Source organism: Nothobranchius furzeri, chromosome 18, assembly GCF_043380555.1.
Source record: "Nothobranchius furzeri strain GRZ-AD chromosome 18, NfurGRZ-RIMD1, whole genome shotgun sequence".
Taxonomy (NCBI): Eukaryota; Metazoa; Chordata; class Actinopteri; order Cyprinodontiformes; family Nothobranchiidae; genus Nothobranchius; species Nothobranchius furzeri.
Genome location: NC_091758.1, coordinates 41,965,977 through 41,985,366, shown reverse-complemented (window position 1 = coordinate 41,985,366; position 19,390 = coordinate 41,965,977). Strand labels below are relative to the sequence as shown.

Sequence of the window (19,390 nt, the reverse complement as noted above, 5' to 3'; positions counted from 1 at the left end):
TGGAATAAATAAAGAAAGCAAACAGATCCATGTTTTTACCTCGAGTCCTGAATATGAATCCTTCATTTACATTTGTTCATCTATCAAAAGGCTGGTTTTCCAGTCGTTGTACCCCTGACATACGAGATGAGAAACTGAGAAGTTTTTGTCACACTCCCTAAACTCTGACAGTTGATGGGAGATTTCTGAGACAAACCTGTATCTGGTTATTTGTTCCCAACAGTCTTATTACCTGGGCTTTCTGAGAGCTGCTAAATGAAAAATGAACCGCTGGATCAGAGATTATAACGAGACTCTCTAATGAGGGCAGATATGACTTTGTCCAAACACAGTTGATGCATCCAACATCTGGGTAAACTCAATAAGAAGCTTCTTATCTGATTCCCTTGCACGCAAGTTCCCTGATGGGTTTCCGCGGCAGGCTGGAGAGGACTGTCCGAATCTTTAGAACCGTGTTTCTTTTCTGCCCGGTGACAACAAATTGGATGACTCATCCACATTTTCATTTACTAGAAACGACGCCCAAACGCTAAAGCGTTTCCCAGAGAAAATAATTTCTTAAAGGTAGGGATGGGTACCTTTGACATATGAATCAATCCGGTACTAATTCCCGGTACCTAGGCATCAATACCGGTACTTAACGGTACCAATTTTAGATACTTTTGAGTGTTTATTATTTTAATTCTCTTTTATAATGAAATATATATTTTTCTCAATATATAACAATATTTGATAAATATCACGATAAATAACATAAAACTGTTTGTATTTTAACATCGTCCTTGTAGTTTTATAAGCTGATAATCAAACTGAAGCAAACATCTTTACTGTGAACTAAATTTACTGAGTAATGTTTATTTGACATGGACACAGCAATTACATTGGAGGAACCAGATGCATTGTTTAGTGTGTTAGCACACGTGCTAATTTGCAACACTTGTCCATAGAACCTTTCTAAAAAGTAGACTACATTTAAATAAAATACAAAGAGATCAACAATAAATCAAAGAGAAAACAGATTAAAATTGCAAACAATTTTCAATAAAAAAGAATAAAAAGGATAAAACAAGGCAATTTGAGCAGCAATGCAAGACTTTAAAACTATTCATGTAGACGTTGTTGTTTAGACTTTAACCATTTTTTGAGTTCTTTGTTAAAAACTTTACTGTCCGTTTCTAGTTTTAGGTCAGTAGGTAGAGAGTTCCACAGATTGGCCCCCTTTACAGAAAGAGCAGACTGACCAAAAGAAGTCTTGCACCGCGGGACGAGACAATCGCCGCAGGTGGAGGCTCGAGTGATCGTTCTATGAGAGCTCCGACGTCTGACGGCCACAGTAGAGAACAGTTTAGACAATTTATCATTTAGACAATTGAAAAAGAATCTTAGAGTGCTAAAATTAATAAAATTTTCAAAAGTGAGAAGATTATGTTTCCTTAAAATACGGCAATGATGCCATTTCAATGGTTTCTGGTCCATAATTTTTATTGCTTGCTTGTATATTAAGACTATAAGTTTTAGAGTGGTGGATGAAGCCTGTGACCATGATGTAATGCAGTATGATAAGTGGGGAAAGATCAGTGCATGCATGTACAGTTTAGCAGTTTGGTGTGACAGGTTCCTTCTGATAAAACGGAAGCAGTTTAAATTTGTTTTAACCTTATTACAGACGTGCTTAACCTGACTGTCAAATTTTAGGTGTTTGTCTAGGATGATACCAAGGTACTTCACATCACTCCTTACTTCAATGATTTCCTCTTTAATCCTAACCTGAAATAGTTCCTGATCAGGCCTGTTTCTCATGGAGAAGCATATGGACACAGTTTTTTTAACATTAAGAGTTAGGTGGGATGACTCTAGCCATTCTGAGATGTCTGATAAAGCCTGCGTCAGGCGCTCTCCTGCCAGGCCAGGTGTTTTTGTGGACACATAAATGACGGTGTCATCAGCATACATCTGGCAGTTGACGCCTGAGCAGCTCATCGGAAGGTCATTAATGTACATTGTAAACAGCAATGGACCAAGCACGGATCCTTGTGGTACACCCATGCTGTTTGCAAGCAAACTTGACTTGACCTCATTAACCCTGACACACTGCTGTCTACCCTCCAGGTATGAACTGAACCATTTCAAAGCTTCAGGTGATATTTTAAATTGCATTAGTTTATTAAGTAAGATGCTATGGTTTACTGTGTCAAAAGCCTTTTTTAGATCCAGAAACACTGCCCCTACAACACATCCTTTATCCAGAGAAGTTTTGATCTTTTCAAGCAGATAACAATTGGCAGATTCTGTTGAGTATTTCTGTCTAAAGCCAAACTGCTGTGAATAAAGCAGTTGGTTGGACTCTAAGTGATCCATTAGTTGCTCAGCTACAATCTTTTCTAGGATTTTTGAGACTTTCGGGAGGATGGCAATAGGCCTGTAGTTACTTGCTAAGTCCTTTTCTCCCGATTTGTAGACTGGAGCAATTATTGCAGTTTTCCAGCTTTCTGGGAAACTCTTTGTTTGAATTGATAAGTTTACTAAATATGTGATTGGCTCCAACATATAACTGTGATGTTTCTTAATAAATGTAGTATTTAAGTTATGGATATCCTTTGCCATGGACATCCGCATGTTTGCAATCACTTTTTTAACTTTATCCTGGGAAACTTCTTTTATATAGAAGGAGTTGGTGTGATCCTTATCACATTTGTTACAGGGTGGGTCAGTTGATTTAAAACGACTGGCTAAATCATTCACAGACTCAATAAAAAAATTGTTGAAACCATTTGCAATTGACTCATTACTATTAATGAGTTCATCACATATTTTAAGGCTATTTATTTTTGGGTGCTTTTGCTTGCTAGACTTGGTTAGTCTGTTTATATGTTGCCACAGTTTAGAACTGTTGCCATTTGCCTCATCAATCAGGTTATTAAAATAATTAGTCTTTGCTTTCCGCAGCTCAGACACTACTTTATTTCTTAGTCCAGTGTAAATTAAATGGTCAGTATTGGTTTTAGTCCTTAAGGATCTTTTCAGAGCAAAATCTCGCTCTTTGATCAGCTGACTGATATCACTGTTGAACCAAGGAAGAGACTTTTTCTTAGGTTTTCTTTTCCAGGTTCTTGTGTGCTTACCAATTATACCATGAAGGGTCAAGACAAAACTGCTTGCACTATGGTCTGGATCAGGCTCTCTGATTACCCTGTCCCAATTTGCTGTCTTTAGATCATGTTCAAAGTCAACCATTTTTGACATGGGAATTCCAGTAGTTAAAGTATAATTTTCTGTTTTGTTATGATAAACTAGACGCTTTTTTGTTAGCTTTCTTATGACCAGTATCATATTATGATCTGAAAGACCAGTAATAAGATTGTATATTTTTGTTACTCTCTCTGGCCTGTTTGTGAAAATCAGGTCTATAAGGGTTTCACTCTTTCTAGTAACTCGTGTAGGACTGTCAATCAGCTGTTTGTATTTAAATTTGTCCATAGTTAACTTTAGTTTTGCCTTAACCTTTTTATCTTTCCAATTGATGTTAAAGTCCCCAAACAGCATGCATTCATGAGAGTCATTGACAATAGACAAAAGATTTCTCAGTTCATCATAGAAATTTACATCATGAGATGGAGGATTATAAAGCACGACTATACTAAATTTCATGGTTGGTGAGAGAATTACACACAATCCTAAGCACTCCAAATTTACACCCAAATCGAGCTCTGTAACATTAAACTGCTCCCTAATGTAAATTAAGACACCCCCTCCTCTTCCCTTGACCCTGTCTTTCCTGTAGCATGTGTATCTTGGTATATTAATTAGGTCAGTAGGAATATTACTAGTCAACCAAGTTTCAGACATACACAAGAAATCCAGATTAGACTCCATAAGCAAGTTCTGTATCTGATCTATTTTTGGTAGTATGCTTCTAACATTTATATGCCCTCCTAATATTCCATTGGGTTTTGTGTCCAAATTCCAGATGACTTGGGCATGATTCACAGTTTGAAAAAGTCTTGACTGTCTCTGTTTCAAAGTTGCCCTGTTGGTTAAATGACTTTTGGCACTCATGTGAAACTGTCTGTGTAGACATTTACCAGCTGTTTCAGTCAGTTCCGTGTTTGTTAGTGGCCCAGCCAGGAGCGGTCTTGGTCCAGCCAGCTGTGGTGAAGGCCCAGCCAGCTGGGTTAAGGTCCCCAGCCGTGGTGAGGACCCTTCCAGCCGTGGTGTTGGTCCAGCCAGTAGTTGTGTTGGCCCAGGTTGCCGTGGTGGAGATGCAGCCTGCCATGATGGAAGCCCTGCCAGCCGGGGTGTTGATCCAGCCAGCCGTGGTGGAGGCCCAGGTTGCCATGGTGGAGACCCTGCCAGCAATGGTGGAGACCCAGCTAGCAGTGGTGGAGGCCGAGGTTGCAATAGTGGAGGCCCAGCCCGCCGTGGTGGAGGCCCAGTCAGCCGTGGTGTTGGTCCAGCCAGCCATGGTGTAGGTCTAGCCAGCCGTGGTGAAGGCCCAGCCAGCGGTGGTGTTGGTCTAGCCAGCCATGATGTTGGTCCAGCCAGCCGTGGTGAAGGCCCAGCCAGCGGTGGTGTTGGTCTAGCCAGCAGTGGTGGAGGCCCAGCCAGCCGTAGTGAAGGCCCAGCCAGCAAAGGTGAAAACCCAGCTAGCCATGGCGTTGGCCCTGGTGGCAGTGGCAAAGGCCCAGGTAACAGAGTTGCAAGCTCAGATGTATCATAGTGGGGGCAGGCAGAAAGAGCAGAGTTCACTGCACTAGTGGTCCTGGGTTGAGCTGTATATCCCCGCTTAGCAGCAGCAGTAGCAGTGTAGTATTGTAAGCATGCCATTTGTTTTGCTTAATCGGTCTGCTTCCTTTCTCATTGTAATGTTCTTTCTGCCAGAAGATGGAATAAGTTGCTAAATATCCATGCCCAAAGAAATTCAGCCTTGGTGTGTCCTTCAGAGAGTTACCATGTGCAGGAGTCGATGATTGATCCATTTCCAGACTGAAACTAAGGCTCTGAACAGGTGGAACAATAAGAAGCCACAGACAGAGAAGAAATGTCCCGACATAGCCATTTTTCCTGTACCTGTTATGTAAAACTTGGTTTAAGTCCAGGCAATTCTTTACTTCAGGGAATCTCTGTTGAGTAGCTCTCACTGTAGCCAGCAGAAAGTGAGAAAAAAGGCCAAAAGCCAGGAAAGGCATGGAGCCAAACAAACCAGTCCAGCCATCGGCGGCCATCTTGTCCTCGTACTGTGTATCTTCATTCCTTTTGCCGTCCTTTTTCTTTGATTTTTCCTACTGGGAAGTTAGAATTTCCGAGTAAAAAGCGAACACACCATTAGCCGAAAACAATGGTGGCAATGGAAGCTAACATATCAAGCTAACGTTATCTTAAACAGTTTATTTAGCTGCTGGAGCAGATTAAAACGATGATGCCTCACACTTAGATCGTTGTCGCTGGTTTCATCTTCACCCAATCACCCGTCGCATTTAGTAAAGTGAAGCCAAACTTTAGAGCGCGTTCATGTTCGTCTAGTCGGAAATTCGGAGTTCTGAGGAGAAAGCGAACGCACCATTAGCGAAACGGAAGCTAACATATCAAGCTAACGTTATCTTAAACATTTTATTTACCTACCGGAGCAGATTAAGATGAGGATGTCTCACTTAGATCGTTGTCGCTGGTTTCATCATCACCCAGTTACCCATCACATTTAGTGAAGTGGACCCAAGCTTTAGCGTGCGTTCTCTCTACCATGCTGCTCTGTTTACAACGCGCTCGCAGCGAGCGACGACATTATGCTCTTGCGCATGCGCAGCTGTCTAGGCAAGTCCTCGTTATGAAGGACGGGTACCGAAACGAGGCACCGTTTCAAATGATGTGAATCGGTGCTCAGTCAGTACTGTGGAATTCGGTCGGTACCTGTCTCCAGCGGTCAATGGGCAATCAGGCGGGGTACACCCTGGACAGAGAGCTAGTCCATCGCAGGGCAACACAGAGACACACAGGACAAACAAACAAACACACACACTCACACCTAAGGACAATTTAGACAGTCATCAACCTAACGGTCATGGTTTTGGACTGTGGGAGGAAGACAGAGAAACTGGAGAGAACCCACACATGCACAGGGAGAACATGCAAACTCCATGCAGAAAGATCCCAGGCTGGGAAGCGAACCCAGGTCCTTCTTGCTGCAAGGCAACAGCTCTAACCACTGTGCCTCTGCACAGCACACTAGCCGAAACTTGTCAGGTAAAAAGAGTAAAAACAAATGAAAACTCTGTTTGGAAAAGAACCAAATATTGGAAATTGATGAATTACACAGAAAAAACCTACAAAAGATTTGAAACAACAGTTTAGTAGATGAGATTCTGCATCGTCTACCCTCACTCCCACTAACATCACGCCCTCTTCTGGCATGAAGTCAGGGGTGGTTCTAGGCATTAGAGGGGGTGGAGGTGGTCAAGCTGCTCCTTAAGAGAGGTGCACTTGTGAGAAACTATTAAAAGCGTGTCCTTTGGTAGAAGAATTGAGTTACAGTTGCTTCAACAGCGTTCCATCAAATTTCAGAACATAACTCTATAAAAAAGGTCGCAAAAACTACGTCTATTTCTTAGTTATCCTTCTCAGTAAAATTATGACAGTATTTGTCTTTTTTCAACTTCGACACATGCTGTGGTTCCACATGTTGCATTAGGCTACCCCACCCTCAGCTGGCGAGCCACAGAGGGGGCCAAATCAGGGTGACACTGGCCCACACTGGGCCCCTCCTAGAGCCACCCCTGCACATAAAGGAAGTTAAAAATGTTCACAGATAAAGTAGGAATCAGCAACGACTCCTTAAAGCACAATGTGATTAAAAATCGACAGAACCTTGTAAAGCAAGTTTTTATCAAGTTTGGTTGAAAGAAGAACAAGAGCTAGAAAATCTCCTTCAGAGGGAGTTCTGCAGGAGAACCTGAAAGAACCTCTGAAGATTTAACAACATCAGCTCTCCTGAATCTACAAAAATCCATTTTTAGTCAGTGGTTTCACTCTTGCTGCACATAAAATAATAGACCTTCTCGTACATAAAACGTTAGTTCCAGCGATGCTTCCTGCGTGTGTAATGTGTAAAATACTCTCCGAGCGTCCATTAACGACGATTTAACAAGCCAGACGTTTATTGTTGTACATTAATTGCCCGCCTGTGGCACTAGATCGCAGGCTACCATGATCTCTGCAGCCCCTTCGCTCCTCTGATGCATGCTTTAGATGCACAGGTAGAGTCGGCTTTCATCCGAGGGTGTAGCTCTCATTAAGAATGATGCATAAGCTGTTAAAGGTGCTGTGATGTGTTTTCTCACGCGTGGTTCATTATCTCTGCTTTGAAGATTTAAGTCTGGCTTTTGGTGTAAAAATATAAAAGTATAAACTCATGAGTGGCCTGTTTGGACATACAGCTAAATGCCTAACTAGTAGTTAATGCAAAAGTTGTTTGAACACTTTTACAGTTATTCTGCAGTATTCTGTATTTTGATTCCTGCACTAGAAAACCACATTTTCCTTTATTTGTTTATAAATAGAAGTCCCATGAACCACTGTGAAAAGATGTTTAAAGATGGCAGCAGCAGTCTGTTCTCAGTCTTATTAACAAATCAGTCATAATCTGTATTTCTCTGAGTGTAGGCCGCACTGGAGGTTACCTACAGTTACAGCGATACAATAAAAATGACTAATATCTCCTTATTGTCCAAATTTTACTCATTTCTCCACGGAGGCACCAGAAAACGATTAGAAATGATCTTTACTTTGTTTACATCGTTTTTACGATGTCAGACGTTCTTACCACAGACTCAGGAGGACGGCTGGAGGCCTGCGTGCAACAGAATATCTGTTATAAAATAATCTGCAGGGTTTAAAGGGTTAAATCATCTGGGTTCATAGATTAATGCGGCTCTTTTCTGGATTCATGTGAACCGGTGGCTTTAAAGCTGAAGGAAATTCAGCTCTTTCTAAAAATGAGGAAAATCTTTAGATGAATTAAAAATAAAAAGTACTTGCTTTGACTCAACTGGCTGAGATTCATTATTGAAGCAATCGTTTCTCACACTTTTTGCCTTTCTTCCTGAAATTCTGGTTAAAGAGCAAGTCACCCCCAAATCAACTTATTTTTCCTGATAAACTATATAAATGTGTGTCTAGTCGTGCTGCAGACACGTGTCGTCGGTAGTTTTGCACTTTAGTGCATTTTAGTTCAAATGTACATTTTCTGCCTAAAACTGTCAGTGTTGTGCCGTCGTCAGGTTAAAACTCTGCACCGCATTTGAATTTAAATCTGCCATCGCTATTGGCTTAGAGCTACCCTAGAACGTTAGCTGGTACCATATGATGTCACAATGTCGTTGTGTGTGTGCGTGTGTGTGTGTGTGTGTGTGTGTGTGTGTGTGTGTGTGTGTGTGTGTGTGTGTGTGTGTGTGTGTGTGTGTGTGTGTGTGTGTGTGTGTGTGTGTGTGTGTGTGTGTGTGGCGTGGTTAACTACACACTAGGATTTAACACTGTTTGCTATCAGTCTGGTTAGATCCTGAGAAAAGATCAAACAAGTTAACAATGAATAGGATATTATATATTCGGTAGAAGTTCATATGCTAACGAGCTTGGTCTATTTTTAATCCAAAGGTTTTTTTTAACATAATTAAATTTAAAAGCAAAAGTTTATTTATTGAATCAGAAGTTTAAAGAAATCTTTGCTTATTCAATAACCAAAAATATACACCATTCTGTGTTTCATTTCAAAGGAGAGTCAGAGTTTTTAAAAAAGTTAAGAATTTATTACTAACACTTTAAAAATGGTCATTTTTAAACAGCTTTGATATTAAAACTTGTTTTAAAAAGCAAACCTGTGACGGAATGGAAACTAAAATGAAATGCAAGGTTTGGGATGCGTGAATGAATCTCAGAGGGTTTCTTTCAGCGAGAGAAGCGTTCTGGGTGGAAAGTTGTTTTGCAGCTAACTGATTTTACTTAGAGAAAACGGCATCGGACACCATCTGTGTGCTACCTCACCCAGCAAGACGACCCTCTGTGTGAATCCGAAGGTCAAAGGAGGATGTTGTCAGCCTCAGGGTACTCGGTCCGGTAGAGAAGACCTGAATAGAACCGATCCTCTGGTCCAGAGTTGTTGCAGGGTACACGGTGTCGAGCGACTGGCTTAACTCTGAAGGAGTTTTTGCGTCAGCTGGTTACAGGTGTGTTTATTCAAAGCAAGACTATCGGCGTGACAGAATGATTAGTAGAGATTTGGGCGGCCGTCCCTCGTCTTCTGGTGGGTTGAAGAACTGACCTTACAGCTGCGGAGATTTGGTTTTAACAAAACCTCAGAACACGCCCTCTCAGCTTCAGAAAGCTTGGTCATGAAGTAAAGAACATGTGAGGTGGTTACCTTTACCCTGGATTCACCCTCTGCGTGAGGTGGTTAAACGTGCAAATGACCTTCTGGTTTACTGAACACACATTACTGGTTATCATAATAATAATTATTATTATCAAAGCATAGTAAGTCATTCCAGTAATTAAAATACATTTATACTGAACCAAGATGATTGTTTATGATGTTTGTAATAAACAGTAATAAAGTCATAGAGTTTATTAAAATTATTATTTAAAATTATTATTGTGAAATCTTGAAGTGTCCTTCATCTTGGGACGGAACAGCAGCAGATAAAGATGTTGTTCAGCAGACATCACGGCTCCTGGCGGGTTAATCTGTGGGGCAAAGTTACAGTTCGACCCAGCTTGACCCAGCTGGGAAAATGTGACCTTTGTCACAAATTTGAGGCCATTCATGACTCTACGTGTGTGTGTGTGTGTGTGTGTGTGTGTGTGTGTGTGTGTGTGTGTGTGTGTGTGTGTGTGTGTGTGTGTGTGTGTGTGTGTGTGTGTGTGTGTGTGTGTGTGTGTGTGTGTGTGTGTGTGTTTTGTTAGCGGCTCCGCCCTCTTGGATTGCTAGGCAACAGTATTTGTTGCATTTTTCAAACAGAAAGTGGGAGTGGAGTTAGACTCTGGTAGGGGGGTGACTTGCTCTTTAAGTTCTGGCAACAAACCCGTCTAGAATGAAGAACTGGAGACTTCAGCATAAAACAAACACATTATTAATGTCTAACAACGGAAGTACCTCATAAAAACAGCTGATTTTAGAAAGGAAAAAGCATGTCATAGATAATTAAAATCCAAATAGTGATGCATTAGTTACAGAAGAATGTACATTTTTGACACCTTGATGCAAAAACATGGCCTCCTGTTACAGCTCATTGATCAGCTCTTGGACTTTCAGTTTGAATTGACTTTCAGTCAAAAGCAGCGAGGCCCGGTGTTAATCATTCATATTAAAACATCTGGAATAATAACAGGCTTGAAACACATTAATACATGTTAAATGGAACGTAGGAGAAATTACATTTTGCCAAAACAATATTCAGAAGGTGGTCATTCAGTGCTCATCTCATTACCATCTGCTTAATGCATATCAAATGGGATATACTGGGAGCGATGGAGTCATCTCTCAGAATTACGCTCTGCATATAAATAGCTACTTAGTGTTTTTTTTTTTTTATTTGTTATTTCTGTGGTCTGCTTTTGCATATCGGACACATTCAAATAAGCTTTTGACATTTTAGTTCCTTAGCCGTGTCTTGGTTTGATATGAGAGGATGTTTGCCTCATGTCACCTCTCCGGTTCTGTTTCCAGGATGATTCCCAGGACCCACCGGGCCTTCGCCGTCACTAACCTGGTCCCGGGGATGCAGTATGACCTGTGTGTTCTGGCCATCTGGGACGACACTGCCACCACCCTCACTGCCACCAACATCGTGGGCTGCGCGCAGTTCATCACCAGGGACGAGTACCCACAGTGCCAGTCCCTTCACAGCGGCTTCATGGGCGGCACCATGATTCTGGTGATTGGCGGCATCATCGTGGCAACGCTGTTGGTGTTCATCATCATCCTCATGGTCCGCTACAAAGTCACCAGTGGGATTCAGACCAGTAAGATGCCCAGCGTGAGCAACACGTACTCTCAGACCAACGGGGGAGTGAACCGATTTAACGGCGCCCCGCCTCAAGTCAAGTCCACAGTGGTGGTCATGCGTGAGGAGATGGTGGAGTTTAAATGTGGGTCCCTCCAGAGCAGCCTCTCCTCCTCCTCCTCGTCTTCTAACTCGTTAGAGAGCCAAACGGGAAGAGGCACCGGAGACTGCTACAGTGTTCGGGGCAGCGAGTGCAGCACCATGCCCGGCGGTAAGTTCAGGAGGCACGGGCACGGCACCAAAGCTCGCCAAAACTTGGACCACCTTTTAGGGGCCTTCACTTCTCTGGAGCTGCGAAGTGCAGCGAAGGAACACCAAGGAGCCTCGGGCTCCTCCGCCGCTCAGAACGCCATGACGGCGGTAGGCGTGGTGCCACCATCTGATCAAGAACCGCTGCTCGGGAGGGCCGAGTCCACCACGATGCTGGGGCGACTTCTGGGGTTTCCCCAGGAGGGGAAGCCTAAGAGGAGCCACTCGTTTGATATGGGTCACGTGGGGACGGCGCAGTGTCGCAGCAGCCAGCCGCGCAGGATCAGCAACATCTGGACTAAACGCAGTTTGTCTGTTAATGGGATGCTGCTGCAGTACGATGACAGTGAGGATGAGAAGCCCACGTTTGAGAGCTCTGAGTGGGTCATGGAGAGCACGGTTTGAGTCAAGCCTACAAGGCTCACCACCAAACTCTAGATCCACGTGACAAACTACCCCGAGTACAGAGAGAGGGAGTGTCAACCATGTGAATACTGTTGAAAAGACACACAAATGCTTGGAAAACTGTCCATAATCAGAACTCTCTGACACGTTTGCCTATATTTGAAAGATTTCATTTAAAATAACTGGAAAAAATCCTCATATGGAATAACTGTTGCTCCTCAGTCAAAGAGAACGATAAGATATTCAGAGTGGATTTATTATGACTTCATCAAAGGACCCAAATGCCGAGAGGATTTGCCTCGACTCGAGTCACGATGTCGTGGACTACATCTCGACATGGAACAGCGAGGAGAGGGACCACAGAAGCTCGTATAGTAGAAAAAGAGTCATTTTTATTTTCATCTGTGTTTTTCTATCATTTTTACTATTTATTATTTGAAGTAATTCATCAGAAACCTGAAGCGCATCTTTGTAATGAGGTCTTAGTTTCCTGCACCAGTCGTACCGACTTGTGGTAACATTTTATACGTGTCTGACCAATTCTCTTTTTTTGTTTTTAAATCACAAATTGACATGAAATACGCCCCGGAACCACAGCTAACCAGTCTTGTATTTCTACCTCAGGCGACGCATATGAGGTTTGTGGCAAGTGGCACCATCAAATGCTGATTAAACCTCCGTATTCTGTTCTGGAACACCGAGAGGCAACGTTCTGTTTTATCCAAGTGGGGTTGTCCTGAGCAGTCTGTGTCTAACCTGCAGCAGACGGTGGTTAGGGCTCTCCAAAGCCCGGTTTGCATCGCAGATTTCTAAAATACTCGACAGTTTTCAAAGCATGAAAGGCCACACACGTGGTGAAAAAAAAATCATGGATATACATGTGGCGTGCGGCAACATGGCCAATACTACACACAATCCAGTTTCACTCACAAACACTCTCGCTCAGACGGGAAATCTCGTGAGATTAAATGCGACTTCAAAGAAAAAAAACCATGGCTGGGGAGGAACATGCAGTGCACTTCGGTTGCCTCGCTTTCTGATTAGTTACGCGTCTCAATGAACGGGTCTGTCCTCAAAAATCAGACCAAGACATTCCAACGTTTTAAAGTCCAGATTTGTGATCGGAATGGTGGCCGAGGAGACCAGAGCTCTCGTAACACACCACACACGGTAGGATTATCTGATAAGATTATCTTTAGAGCCTTTGCGACGATAAGATTGCCAAAACGGGCGGGGATCAAAAATCTGCTTCGTTAGTCTGCCGTGTGAACTGGGATTAAGGTTAGAGAATCGTGGTCGAGCTAAAAGCGGACGGACCACTTTCTTCAGGTGAAAAATGAGAAGATGGTGAAAAAGTTCTTTTGTGTCAGTAACTTAGCTTAAAAGGTGAAACTAATCTATGGGACAGACTCGTTCCATGCAAAGCTAGAAGTTTCATTTGTTATGATCATGGCTTACAGCTGATGAAAGCCCCACATTCCTAATCTCAGACAACCAGATTATTGTAAAAAGGTTCATTGTTCTAGACTCACAGGGCCACACGCAAATCAGCGGATGAATCCAGAACACCTTGTGATGGAATCAGGTGTAACTAAGGGATCCAATCGGGGTGCCAGCCAGGTCTCTCTCCTGACATATAAGAAATAAATACAACTATCAACAACTTTCCCTCGTAACACTCACCGACGTCACAACACAAAGGATGTAAACACTTATCACCCGAACCTGGACTGAAACAAACAAACCCAAATAATCTCATAAGCATAAGGCAAAAGCGGGTGTGTATTAAATCAGATCGTTTGCAACAACATATATAATTATTAATGGAAACGTCTGAGAGTCACGATCAGATACATTCAGTTCCGTTCAGATAATTTCCAAAAGAAAAATGTACGTCCATAATCCACTCGGCAAAAAAAAAACAACAACAACAACTAGGATTATCGTTTTAGGTTCAGTATACAGCAGCTGCAGCAAACGCCGCGTCGATCAGCTGTTTACTCGCGGTACCGCTGAGGACCCGACAGGCCGCTGCTTCGGCGGCTCACCAGAACACACGTTCCCAGCTTCCTCCTCCAGCAGGTCAGAGAGGTCACATGAGTCCGCTAGCCTCTCCCTAGTCGTTGGTGCGATAATCCTTAGTCCATAACACCGCTTGGCAGCGTCTGATCGAACTCACTTCCTCCTGCTTCCAGCGTCCTCCAGACAGGTGAGGGAGGACCACTCTCGGGAGGGGCGTGTCTCCTAATTCACCTCTTATAGGAGTCAGGCAGACAAAACGATCAATAAAACAATACTCAACGTGATGCAGCCTTTCTCTTAGGTCACAGAAATCAGCAACAAAAACAAAGACGATGACCTCCGAACTGTATTTCACACACATTTAAATAATTTATCAAGTTCAACCAAAGCCGATAGGCACCAGGTTACAGACATGGGCTGTTACAACCTGAGCCTTTAGGTGGTCTCTCAGTCTGAGCTGATGACGAACTTTTGCGCCAGATTCTCGTTTTTCCAGTTTCGCCTGTTCTTCATCACAGACAACCCCACTTTTTAAAATGTAGCCAACCTTCTCCAACCAGCCAAAGCCAGTATTTGTCCAGCTTTGTGAGTTATTGAATTATCTCCCCGTTGCTTTAGCGTCGTCCCTGTAGGCTAACGGGGGCCGCTGAGTCCAGGTACAAGATTCAATCAGCACACATTACAGCAGCCAAACGGTGTTTGGAATTCATCGGGCCCTCTTAATCGTTGGCCCAGAGCAGCAGCAGCATGATGTATCACCGGGCTGGGATCCTCACAAACAACAGAGCACGATCATCACTCATTTAGCCAGGTTAAACGGAGGAATTTGTCATTTATTGGCTGGATAAAGGTCAGCGTGCTGCTTTTGATGGGATGTTCAATGGAAATAAGGGACAGAAAAAAGTTATGAGGAGCCAATAAGCTGGATTCTGTTTCAGCAGATTGCATAACACAAAATCCTTTGACTTCTTTTTCTGCTTTTATTTTGCCTCCTTTCGTACCGAGCTGCAGCGCTGCAGATTGAACGAGTCACTCTTCAGATCACTGCCTCCAATCAGCTGCAACGTCCCTGCATCTTAACGCCTTCCTCAGTATTACGTGGGACTCTGCTACTCTTCAGAAACACTGACTGATTGAGTTTGTTGTTTTTCTCCCCTCCTACGGTAGATGTGCTGTTCTGTATATTGGCATATTTTTTGTACAATATCTGGGTGAGAATGTAAATGGGCGGGGAGCGTGCAGTAGTACTTTTATTTTTTTGTCAAGCAAACAGTGAGAAGGTGCGTTACTGTGGTGTACCAACAAGGTCGTCGTTAGTCGGCTTACAGAAATGGGATTTTCCACGGAGCTGCAAGCATGGAGAGAAGGAGCTGAAACTCCTAAACGAACGATTCACTCAGACGGGCAAAGTGCAAACGTCCAAAAACACCTCTTGATGACGCCGCTGTGGCTTTTAGTGGCCTGCAGGTTCAAACAGACATTTAATATTTAAACTGTACACGTTTTTAGACTTTTAAACATCTATCCTTAAGCTTCCATTCACCCATAAACCTGAAGTTTTACATCTAAGAAATTTAAAAATGTTTCACTATTAAAGGAGACGTCAGGCAAAACTCTTCTTTTTCATCCTTTTGTGTTGCCATATGGGTCTCTTCAGCTTCTATTAACACTCCAAATAAAGAAAATATGTGCCTAAAACAAAATCTCCCCGTTTGTGACATCACAACTGAAACAGCTCATTCTGGAAGGTACTGAAAAATTCTAAACTATGGCCGTTTCTCAATGCGCATGCTTGTCTGTACTTGTACTCACGTCCTAAGGACTGTTCCAATCCTGAGTATGCATCATGGCAAGCTCACTCAAAGTTCCCGAATGCGTTCTTGCTCGACCGATTGTATCGAGGATGCATCAATGCATCCTTTTGCCCACTTGGGACAGCAGTTTCCCATAATGCATTGCGTCGCAACAGTCAGAGGAGAAATCTAATAACTGTAGTTTTATATCAGAAATACTAATAAAGAAATATTAAGTTGCCTGTTGTTGTAAATAAATATGTGTAACCTGTAACCTGTGTGTATTTGGGTTTAACTTTTCACAATCCCTCAAATCGCTAGTCCACTATCAAAATAAAAGCACAGTAGCTCTGGTTTGATTAAAACACTTTTTAACTCGTTTAACAGCAGAAAATGTTGGTATTTTATCAGTTTTGATCAACAGTGGACCAAATATAATACAATTAATGTTTATGTGGTTATTTTGTTAAGGAACAAGAAAGACTTTTATTTTCATGTCAGCTCGTTTGAGCGTAGCTAGAAACGAGCAGCGCTTGTTGCCATGACGCAACGGATTACGGCTCTGTTCGGAACGCCGTCCTCGTCCTCCCGTACTCGGCAGAACGGACTTTCTGGAGTCCTTGCCAAGAACATACTTGTCTAGTACACTAGAATGTACTCGTGTCCTTGAGAATCGGCCTAAATCTGTGTTCTGAGGATTATTTTCTACTCAAATCTCCAAACGTTGTTATTTTAGACTTAAAATAAAATCATTTTCATCAATAATCTAGAAGATTTACCAGAAGTTTCTGTTTGCCTTGATCTATTTCAAAAGGCGGCTGAAGATTTAGATTTATTCAAACGTAAGCAAAATTGTTTTGCATTGAATTCATAAACCTCTCAAACTTTTTTGCAAAGAAGTCTTTTCACTTATAAACAATAAACAGAAGGACATTCTCCCATGTTTGTGCCGTGAAGACACACTTTAGCAGCAGCAACAGTGTTTTAACACGTTTTCGTGAATTAAGATGGAACTTTTAAAAAAGCAGGCTAATAAAACCAAAGGCGGTTTCTTTCATTGATCTGTTTGAATCGATCGATCGGCTGTTTTTGGCTCCGTGTAAAATCTCAAAGGTCTGCTGATTAACTCTAAATTTAAATGTGTATTTGACGCGACATAGACGTGATTCTCACCGGACATTCAACAGCAAAACCGAGAAAACAAGACGTGTTTATGTGAAAACATTTTGCTACAAAAGAATATAAAATATTGATGAATTCCTATGAACCAAACTGGCTCCTGTGTGTCTTCTTTTAATGGTGTTTTGTGCCATCTTGCTTTGGCATTTTGATTCTTTTTGCATGCCATAACACACAGGAGGCTTGTGGAGTGTCCTCCTGTGTGTTATGGCCTCCTGGAGTGTTTTCCTCCAGAAGTCCAGCTGCTGTAATCAGGCCAGTCGCTGCTGACTCACCTCAATGCTGTCCTTATTACAGATCACCGGGACATGCAGCTCCTGGCCACAGCCCATAATAAGGCCCTAATTCATGTAATCTGTTAGCGAAGGTGCTTACGGCAGCACAGAGTAAACATAATCTCTACAAGGTGTGAGCGTTTCATGATGAGACTACGACATGCGCCTCGCGGCCGCTGGATGTCACACATGGAGGAAAAGCTCTCATCAGGTTTTGTGCTGCAGCCATCAGCGACATCTTCTAATAGATGCTCTGAATATAGAAATTAAAGATGCACGAAGTCAGCAGATAAGCAAGCGAGTCGCACACCCACTACTTTTTTATGACTGGAGTATTATGTTCAGTAGGAAAGTAAATCTGACAAACATCATAGTCTTTAACAAATCTGGTTTTGCACAGAGTGGCTCAGAGAGCTCCAGACCGTCCTCTCCCCAGCCTTCTCCACCAGCTCCTCCGGCAGGACCCCAAGGCGTTCCCGGACAAGATTGGAGATGTAACCTCTCCAACGTGTCCTGGGTCGACCCGGGGGCCTCCTGCCGGCAGGACATGCCCGAAACACCTCCCCAGGGAGGCGTCCAGGAGGCATCCTGACCAGATGCCCAAACCACCTCAACTGGCTCCTTTCGATCCGGAGGAGCAGCGGTTCTACTCCGAGTCCCTCCCGAATGTTCGAGCTCCTCACCCTATCTCTGAGGCTGAGCCCGGCCACCCTACGGAGGAAACTCATTTGGGCCGCTTGTGTTCGCGATCTCGTTCAGAAAAGGTAAAAGCAAATCAGAGCTTTAATTTAGTCATTAAAGATCTTTGAATTTAACATTTTTGTTCATTCTTCTGGAGGCCGTCTGCTTCGCAGGACAAATTGTGAGGCTGTTGTTGGTCTAGCGTCCAGGAAACAGCAGAGAACATCTGGGCTAGTAGAAGCTAACATTAGCATTGGCAACTCCACCACACAGCAGAACTCCTCCAGGCTTGTGTGATTTGTGGAGATGAAGCATCAGTGTTGCAGAGCAAACAGAGTGAGCGGTAGAGTCGCGTTGCTGTTAGCCAATCAGAGGAGAGATGTCCACATATCAGGAAATAAGACTCACTCTTCCAAAATAATCACGAATACCGAATAGCTGAAATTGCTGACTAGCTGTTGATGAGAACTGCTGGGAGCCCTCGTCCTAGTCATCCAGGTCCTCGGTCAACTCTGACCTTTAGCACTATAGCCAGGGTTTGTTGTGCAGGGCGCCCGCCCCTTTTAGGAGTTTCTCTTTACTTTGATGCAGCTTTTTGATCACCAGCGACCCTGCAGCGAGTCTATCCGTGATCTGTCATGCCGGAACACGGCGGTTTGCAGCAGGTCGAGTTTGTTTAAAAGCTCAGCAAACTGCTGGAGGTCGTGGCAGAAAGTTTGCAGTGATGGGGAGCGCGGAGCGGGGGCTGGAGGTGTCCGTTACAAACAGCTCCTGTCTCCTACGTTAATAACCAGAATATTAGTGTCTGTTTATTCAGCGGTAAAGAGAGGAGTCTGAAACAAAAACCTGCCAGATGATATTTAGTGTCCTCTCAGATTTCCCACTCTGGATGTGAAAAGCAATCAGGCAAAACCCGCTGGATGCTGTTTTATTGTGTCAGGATGTAAAGAAGACTCTTCAGGACGGGAAAAGGAAAATGCAATTAAATCAGAACATCATTAGATTAACTGTCAGTCAGAAAGTTTCACATCCTTTTAAACTAATCATCCACTTCTGATTTATTCATGCCTAAGAAATAATGCAGCCGTGTCTTCTTACCGTCACAAACAGGGCGGCACAAAACATGTTTTATTAGAAGGTGTGAAACATCAATATTGTAAAGGTGTGTGGATGCGTTCTGCATAGTAATAAGACACCTGACCAATCAGATGGACTCACAGCCTGATTCATCCCACTGTGTTCCTAATATTGAAGAGCGGGTCACCTGTGCTGTTTTTGCATTTCATCCTTATTTTAGCAGATCTGGTGAGAAACTAATAATCATTAACTAATAATCGGGGCGACGGTGGCACAGGAGTTAAGCGCTCGCCTCGTAATCCGAAGGTTGCAGGTTCGAGCCTCCATCAGTCTGTCGCTGTCGTTGTGCCCTTGGGCAAGACACTTAACCCACCTTGCCTGCTGGTGGTGGTCGGAGGGACCGGTGGCGCCAGTGCTCGGCAGCCTCGCCTCTGTCAGTGCGCCCCAGGGCAGCTGTGGCTACATCGTAGCTCATCCCCACCAGGGTGTGAATGGGTGAATGACTTATTGTGTTGTAAAGCGCCTTGGGGGGTTCCAGGACTCTAGAGGGCGCTATATCAAATACAGGCCATTTACCATTTTCAAATACAGATCAAAACGGCGTTTAGTTCAAAAGGTTGTTTATAGACATAAACCCGTTAGAAGCAGGAAAAATGAATCT

The 19,390-nt window shown here is 43.2% G+C and overlaps 1 protein-coding gene across 2 annotated transcripts in view; it reads left to right on the top strand.

The window, feature by feature from the left end:
* LOC107395960 (leucine-rich repeat and fibronectin type-III domain-containing protein 2) overlaps positions 1 to 16,789 on the top strand; it is a 178,144-nt gene extending 161,355 nt beyond the window's left edge. For both annotated transcript variants that reach the window (XM_070547103.1, XM_070547102.1), the window contains one exon: positions 10,712 to 16,789. In XM_070547103.1, the coding sequence (XP_070403204.1) occupies positions 10,712 to 11,702 (991 nt within the window). In that variant the 3' untranslated portion in view covers positions 11,703 to 16,789. The remainder of the gene's footprint in view (positions 1 to 10,711) is intronic.
* The last annotated feature ends 2,601 nt before the right edge of the window (positions 16,790 to 19,390 follow it).